The sequence below is a fragment of the Pinus tabuliformis genome, chromosome 7, assembly GCF_031772625.1.
Source record: "Pinus tabuliformis cultivar Carrire ecotype Pingquan chromosome 7, CPIR1, whole genome shotgun sequence".
In the NCBI taxonomy this organism is placed as follows: domain Eukaryota; kingdom Viridiplantae; phylum Streptophyta; class Pinopsida; order Pinales; family Pinaceae; genus Pinus; species Pinus tabuliformis.
Window position 1 is genome coordinate 1,814,066,406 of NC_142293.1, and position 8,831 is coordinate 1,814,075,236.

Below are 8,831 nucleotides of genomic sequence, written 5' to 3' on the forward strand. Positions count from 1 at the left end.
ATAGGAAACGTGGCAGAGTCCTTTTGACAAATATAGGAAAGTGGCACAGTGTTTTTGAGGCGTGATATTATCATCTTCACATTTGTTTGTATTGACTTGCTTCAATTACAAAACTTTAAGGAATTTTATTTTATTTTTTTATTTCATAGATTTAAAAATAATGACTGAATGCACAATTAACATAGCTTTTATTGTGAATTTGCCTGCCACTGGAATACCTTGGCAGGGACTACAGTCTATTCATTGTATCGATGGTATGTTATTTTTTTACCTTTTTAATATTTTATTTCAATTATTAACATTTAATATTTTATTTTATTTCAATTATTAAGATTTAATATTTTATTTAAATAAATAAGTAAATATATTAAAAGATGTAAATTTATATTAATTTATATTAATTTATGCTTATGAAGTTAGGATTTCCTGACATATTAACGCGATAGCATTTTTGTTTGAGTGATTACAGTATAATCTACAGTTAGTGTCTATCAACTGCGTTACAGAAGGGGCCATTTATAATATCAATCTTGGAGGTTTATTGCTTATCGAAGCAGACCAAGTTCTGCACTGCGACGAACAGGTATTATGATAGTTTCTAATTATTTCCCATCTATCCAGCTATTGTTATGTTTTGTTTTCTTCTTATAGGGTCATTGAGGTTGCCCTTGCAAAAATTGCAGGTTAATCTAGACTCTTTTGTCCCTGTTGTTTTTGAACTAACTTGGGTATTGGCCCAGATTATATAATTGCCCTGAATCTCAAATTTGCGCAGGTGGGTCTTTTAGTGATGCCATTAGGGTTCGACCCTTCGAAGGGTTTCCCAAATTCAGGATGCTGAGTAATACATGAAACCAGTGATTTGAGAATGGGAAGGTTTCCAAGGAAGAAAGGTCATTGGAATCCAACCATCGTTTCCTTAGGTATTTTGTATTAATATTGGACAAAGATAAAGAATGACTATAGATAACGAAATGTATTTGAAAAAACGCGCGAGAGAGTAAAATATTTCAACATTTTGTGTAATCCAATTATTCTTAATTTTGGTCCCTTTTATTTGTAGCTCTCACTCCCGCACGCACTTACAGCTTCCATGGATTACAATTTCTCATAAAACCATTCTGAAGGGTATAAAACCATGCTGAAGGGTATCAAACTTCGGGCTATAATGCTTTGCCAATGAAAACATGAGGAACAAAGCTTTTATGCAACTGATTATGACTCAAAATTTTATATTAAGTGATTTAAAATAGCTTTATATGTATTGAAACAACGACTTAAAATAATAATGTTAATTATTTGCGAAATAAAAACTTAATAGAATTTTCATTTGAAATGACTTTTTTCAAGTTCGAATGAATTATATTGGTTAATATAAACCAATACTTAACTATGTTGCATCCTATGTTGAAACAGGACACTTTATCTTCACTATAAATCATAGAATTCTTCATTATATTATTCACTTTAAACTCAATGGCTAGGTTTCTGTCAATTTCCCAAACGAATTTTCTGCAACAGCAAATAGCTGTGGGTGGGTGCGAAATCTAAATCAACAAGATTGCAATGCCGAAAAAAGACAACCATAAAATCAAGAATGAAACTAGCAGCAAATATCATAAATCTGGTATTGGCATTTGAAATTTATGGTAGTTTGAATGTGCAGCATAAATCTGTAAAAATCCAAGGCCCAACGCGGACGTAAAACACTATCTTTTCACCGTAGTTGTGGTGACTGAATGGAGCTTTTGCACCATCTCTTGTAACTAATCCTCCTATGGCAATGATTATGGCAATGATTCTGAAAGCGGGAGGTTTCTTGCATTTGAGCACACCAATATTGTTGTTCATATTTCTGGCCCCGGCAGGGACTACTGCTACGACAGTGGCTCCCTTGTTCATATAGGAATCGAATGGTCAAATTTTCGTATTCCTTTGTCCAATTCAAGCGAACTTGGTAACTATGGTAGTAAGTTCTTCCACTGGGCCACATCATGTTTTTGGCCGACGTACCAATTGTGGCAGCAACTCAATAGGTCCATCATTCTCTCCAATACGTCAGGTGGGAGAGGGGATCTACTGCCTCATTGTGTAGAATCTATCCTACCTTAGGGTCCTTTCCGCAGAAGCGTCGTCCATTCCAGGTTCGCTTACAATTTCACCTTCCATTCATGTCCCTTATTTGTATTACTAGCTCTTTTCCTGCTCTATTGGTTGGTTCCCCTATTCAAATGCAGACCATATCATGCTAAGGTTTGGTGGAGGAGAAATTTATTGAGTCTGGACTGTTGGATATATATCCACAAGCAAATTATAGAAAAACATCAAATTATAAACAGAAATAAATTACATACATGTAATAAAGTTAATTTTCAATATTTAATGGATTTGTTGGGGCAACAAGTGTTGGAGCCCTAATGCAACAACTCTCCATTCTTCATTTCTGAAAAACTCAAACACATACACATAGTAAATTTTGCAAACAGAGGAATTTTGTTTGAAAAATATTTTGTACTTGGTCAATTAATACAATCACATCTTTATGTATCAAATATAAAATTTTAAGAATTTTAATTTAATTATCAATAATTATTAGATGTGAAAGATTTAATATCCATTTAATATTCTAGAATATTTTTTGATTTATCTTAAAGGTAGTTATGCATTTTCTGTCATTTTAATTAAACTAGCGCAACCACATTAGTAAATGCGGTTGGTATACCCCAAAAGCGTATAATTATGATGATTAACAGTATTATTAGTTAATAATTGATTAATATTACTACTATTATTAATAAATATTATTATTTTTATTGTTAATTAAATTTAGTAGCATTATTTAATTAATAAATATTAATAAGAATTACTTAATAATAATAATAAGAAATATGAATAATAACTAATAAATATTAACAATAATCAGGCCATGGTTGAGCATGATTGATTTTCATATCGAGACAATCTTTGTCATAATACGACATTGGACCATGGTTGATTTTCATATTGAGAAAATCTTTGTCACAATTTGATGTTGGACCATGGTTCACCCTGATTATAAATCTAAGGGATCTATTAATCCCAAGGATTAATATTATAAACACTATGAATAATATTATAAGGTAGGAATACTTACCCTTAAATTAATAAACCCAAAGGATTGATATTATAAACCTAAGAACCGAAGGGATTGTAAACCCAAGGGATTAATATTATAAACCTAAGGTATATAAACCCTAAGATAAATATTATAAACCCTAAAATAAACATAGTTTACCATAGTTTACCATGGTTGATGTTCATATTGAGACAATCTTTGTCACAATGCGACATTGGAGCATGGTTGACCATGATTGATTTTCATATGGAAACAATATTTGTCACAACGCGATGTTGGACCATGGTTGACCATGATTATAAAATCAAAGATTAATATTATATAAACCCAAGGATTAATATTATAAACCCAAGGATTAATATTATCAACCCTATGAATAATATTATACCGTAGGAATATGAACCCTTCGATTAATAAACTCAAGAGAATAATAAACCCAAGGGATTATTAACCCAAGGGATTAATATTATAAACCCAAAGTATATAAACCGTAAAATAAATATTATTAACCCTAAAATAAACATGGTTGACTATGGTTTACCATGGTTGATTTTCATATTGAGACAATCTTTGTCACAATGCGATGTTGGACCATGGTTGACCATGGTTGATTTTCAGATTGAGACAATCTTGGTCACAATGTGACATTAGACCATGGTTCACCATGATTATAAACCTAAGGTATTTATATTAAACCCTAGGATTAATATTATCAACCCTATGAATAATATTATACCCTAAGAATATTAACCCTTAGATTAATAAACCCAAGGGATTGATATGTGGTTGTCCAAATTCACTATGTTTAAACATCACTAACTATGTTTTGACTACGTTTAACAATTGCATGATTAGTTTTTACCATGGTTTGACTATGGTTGATCATGATTGACTATGACCATGATTTGACTATGGTTGATCATGAATGACTATGGTTGAATATGGTTTGACTATGATTGACCATCAATTGACCATGGTTTTCCTATGTTCAACCATAGTTGAATATGATTGACTATAGTTGACCATGGTTTGAATACAACTTGACTATGGTTGGTCATATTTTGACTATGGTTTATTTATAGTTGACAATGATTTGACTATGATTTGTCTATAGTTGACCATGAATTGACCATGGTTACCATTGCAATGGTGGTTGTTAATGGCTAACCATGGTTTGACTATGGTTAACCTTGACCATGCACTATAGGCCTCCATGGTCAACCATGGCCATCCATTATGGTTCAATATAATTCACTGTGGTTCACAATAAGTCACTTACAGATAGACCATGATGCCTTTGGTAAGTACAATTCATCATGGTAGTCATGTTGAATATTGTTGGCTATGATGCTCATGTTGACTATAGTTGACCATGTCAACAATAGTCAACCATATACACATGTTTATCAAAGTAATTATAAAAGTTAATTTGATTTTCTATATTTATCTTTTTATACTATATTTTGATAATAAATTGTGTAGATATTTTAAATATTTTTTTTATGATTAACATATTTTTTCTTTTATAAAATTATATTGTAATTAACATATTATGAAAGAGAAGTATTAACTTGCACCAACTCTTTAACTTAAGTTACTCCATTAAAATAAAAGAAGATGAACATAGCAAGGGATGATATAAATATACTCTTCACTTCGAAATTTTAGATTTTAATAAGTGGTTCTCTCTTGTACCTTTAGATATTCCATTAAATTGACTAATTATTTTATTTGGCAAGTGTATAAATTTACAGCTCAAAAATTCAAAACTACCACATAAATATGTAATTATGATATTTTCTTATCTTCACACTTCCTTATTTCTAAAATAAATTTAAATTTAAGTTATTCAAAAATCAATTTAAAACATTTACATTATTCTCAATAAATCATTTATATTATATATGGAAATTTAAATTAAAAATAATAATAATAATAATAAAATTTTAAATAATTTTAAAACTAAACAAATATTTAATTTAATCTCATAGATTTTATTTTAACCAATTTTAAACATATAACCTAAAAACATATAATAATCTTAGATTTAATTTTAAAAACACATATTATTAATTTTTAAATCTACAAAAACGTATATTATTATATTATATATTATTTTAAATCTAATTTTAAAGTACATATTATTAATTTTTAATTCTACTAAGATACATGTATATTATTAACTACCCCACTATAGTGGAATACTTAATAGAGAGCACGTTAAATCTATTTGGTTAGGTAACACTGGAATATAGAACACACACCCTCGTTAAGTTAAATTTATTTGGTTAGGTAGACACGTGTTGTTTAAACTTATAAATAATTTATAATATTATAAATGTATATACAGTGCATTAATGGCCGATAGGCCTGTTTTTGTTGTTTTCGTTCGTTCCTATACCACATTATTCATAGCACAATTCGGATCCTCGTGGAAGAAAAACCTGAACGCAGTCAACAAAATTGTGATGACAACAATATGACTGAAAAGAAAGACCAAAAATTAAGGGCACAAATTGTTTTCAAAAGGTTAACCAGCCATCCATTAAGGTAGGAGCTTGGATAATATCAAGACGGAACGCTGGGGAGAATTTGATGACAGCAAGCTAGGGTTTGGTGACCTTGTCGAACGCCGACAAATTCTGAAGGCCTTGCACGAACATGCCATGCTTGCATTTGACAGGGGTGATGCAAGCTCTAGATGGGAAGATCCCCTCCTACCGTAGTGTAGTTGTCGGCAAATTAAGCGGGAAAACTCGCTACCAATCTGGTCCCATGAAGCCATCAACCCTAACATTGGTCTTGTCCTTGGAGCCCAGCGACAGGCACGAAGTCATGGGCAATGTTTGCCTTGTGAAACAGAGAAACCTTGTTTTGTAATCCTACTGAATAAATTGGAAAAATATCATACTTACATGAATGATCATGCGATGATATGCAAATTCATTGGTGTATCGCTGAAAAAGAAGGATATGATAAAATGGATACAACAAATATGACAGCGAAAAGGTCATATAGAACTCAAATTGGGACATAGAGGATTCTTTACGGTAATCTTCTTGAACTTGCAAAATAAGGAAAGGGTTTTTGAAAATGGCCCATATTTTTCCCATAATGCAAGGCTCTTCATGCGATACTAGGAGGAATATTATAACCCAGACAAGGAGCAGTTTCTGGCAGCTCCCATTTGGGTTCACCTCTTTGGCCTTCCAATGGATTTCTGGGATCCAGAAATACTGGAAGGTATTGGTAACTCAATAGGAAGATTTGTGAAAATAGCAGAATCTACTCGCAGGGGAAGATATACCTCCTATGCCTGTATCTGTGTCTATATGAATATCTTGGAGCCCATTCCTAACTCAGTGGAACTAGAGTACCAGGAAGAGATCTGGCAACAAACCCTAGATTACGAGCACATTCCATTTCGCTGCCATCGGTGTCACGAGTATGGTCACCTCTACAAAGCATGTTCGTTGAACCAGTTTGGCCTGGCAGACCTAAAGGTGGAGCAGGAAAAGAACCCCCCACAAGAAACAAATGAGGGGTTCAAAGAGGTTATGCACAAAAGGAAGAACACGAGGATGTAGCAGAACCTAGGATCTAATAACCAAAAGAAAAGGGAAAGAGGAAGGGGAAACCTCAAAAGTGATTGAACTAATAGAGAATCGGGATAGGGACAAAGGAAGCGATCCAGCCAAATCTACGATCACCCTAAAGAGGAAAGCCCAAATAGAATTGACAGAGAAAGAAGAGTCAGAACCAATCGATCTTACTGCAATGGAAGTCGATGCTGCTAGGGAGGAGTTGAGCACGGAGGAAGTGGTTCTGAAAATACTCTTGAATGAATGGAGGCACCTAGATGAAAGATTCATCCCAAAGGTCCAAAAGAAACGTTCCAGCAAAATATGGCTAACCAAGGGTAGAGACAGGGAGATCTGGTGGAACAACTAGGCATGCAACAAGAAAGCTCACAAGACCAACATATCAGAAGCAAAGGGGGGAAGAAAAGGGGACGAAGAAACCTGCAGGACTCAATACAAATAATGGGAGAGATGATGGTTAATACGGGAAAGGTAATACCGCTCTTAGCAGTATTCCCACAACTCTACAAAGTTTCCTAATGATAGTTATCTCATGGAAGGTGAGGGGTCTCAACAAACAATGCAAGCAGAGATACTTACAAGACAGATTGAAAAAGGAGAAGCCACAGATCGTGCTTCTCCAGGAAACTAAGGTATCAGGGGAGAAAATAGAGGATATTCTTAGAAAAATCAAACCCAAATACGAAGCAGTAGCAATAGATGCAAAAGGAAGTGCAGGAGGAATTGCAATACTATGGAATCCCACGAAGGTAATGGTAGACTATTGGATGGGTATGCCACGCATCTTGTCAGGATGGTTTCACAACATTGGAACCAGGGAATGGGTTCTTATCTCAGCAATATATGGCCCTCACACTCCAGGGGAGAAGGAAAGATTCCTTCAAAGTATAAGGAAACTGAGTCAAATGCATACAGAAAAATTATGGTTGATAGGAGGGGATTTCAATCTGATAACATCACTTGCAGAGAAAAAAGGAGGGATAAGAAGAGAAGAACCAGAAATGGAACTGTTCAGGGACATGCAAGCAGATTTACAGTTGGTCGACATCCCTACCATTAATGGAACACACACCTAGAATAATCGAAAGGGAGGAGCTCATCAGGTGGCATTAAGGTTGGATCGTTTTCTAGAAACTGAAGACTTGATAAGCAGGGATGTTTACTATGAAGCCTCGATTCTGCCATGCATGGGCTCCGATCACTGGCCTATCTGGCTAGAAGTAGACCTGAAACAAGGGCAACAAAACTGACCCTTCTGGTTTGAAGCCTTTTGGTTACGCGATCCCTCCTTCCTTGACAAAGTGAAGGACTGGTGGACCTCGAGTACTGAACAAGGGAGAAATGTAATGCATACATTCCAGCTACGCCTGAAAGAGCTCAAGGGAAAGATCAAGAAATGAAACAAAGAATAATTTGGAAATATCCAGCACAATCAGGAAAAACTCTAGGCATAGATGCAACAAATCCAACAAAAAATGATAAAAAACGACCACTCGGGCTCCTTAGTGGAGGAAGAAGGCAGAGTTCTGACCAGGATTGAAGAAAGGAGGAAACAAGAAGATATTTTATGGAAGCAAAAATCGAGAGTTCAATGGCTCCAGGAGGGAGAAAGAAACACCCGCTTCTTCCATAAAGCTATGATACAACATAGGCAATATAATAGAATATTCTCACTGCTAGACCCAGGAGGAAACTGATTGGTACAAAATGAAGAGATGGAAGATCTGCTGGTTAACCACTTCCAAAATATCTTGTCAGAACCGTTGCCTGACAGATCAGAAGCTATTGATTGGATAACCAGGCATATACCCCAACTAGTCAGCAGGGATCAGAACCTGGCCCTCATGAGAGTTGTCACATTGGAAGAGGTGGAGGAGGTGGTCAAAGGATTGGAAAAAAAAAAAGCACCGAGACTGGATGGATTCACCGTTGAATTATTTCAAGCAGCCTAGCCAATTCTGGGTAATGACATACTAGAGGTGGTTGAAGAATCTAGAAGGACGAGAAAGGTACATCCAGCCCTCAACTCTACCTTCATAGCTTTAATTCCTAAATCTAATCACTTAGAAGAGCCTCAGGGATTCAGGCCTATAGCCTTGTGTAACATCATATAC

The 8,831-nt window shown here is 34.6% G+C and overlaps 1 protein-coding gene across 1 annotated transcript; it reads left to right on the forward strand.

Annotated features, from left to right (window-relative positions):
• Positions 1-7,235: 7,235 nt before the first annotated feature.
• Positions 7,236-7,793, forward strand: LOC149255644 (uncharacterized). Its single transcript, XM_089455098.1, has one exon. It carries the CDS (start codon positions 7,236-7,238, stop codon positions 7,791-7,793), a length of 558 nt encoding a protein of 185 aa, XP_089311224.1.
• The last annotated feature ends 1,038 nt before the right edge of the window (positions 7,794-8,831 follow it).

What these genes read in the sequence shown, in the direction of transcription:
- LOC149255644 (XM_089455098.1), top strand. Translation starts at nt 7,236, where the DNA reads ATGATAGTTATCTCATGGAAGGTGAGGGGTCTCAACAAACAATGCAAG.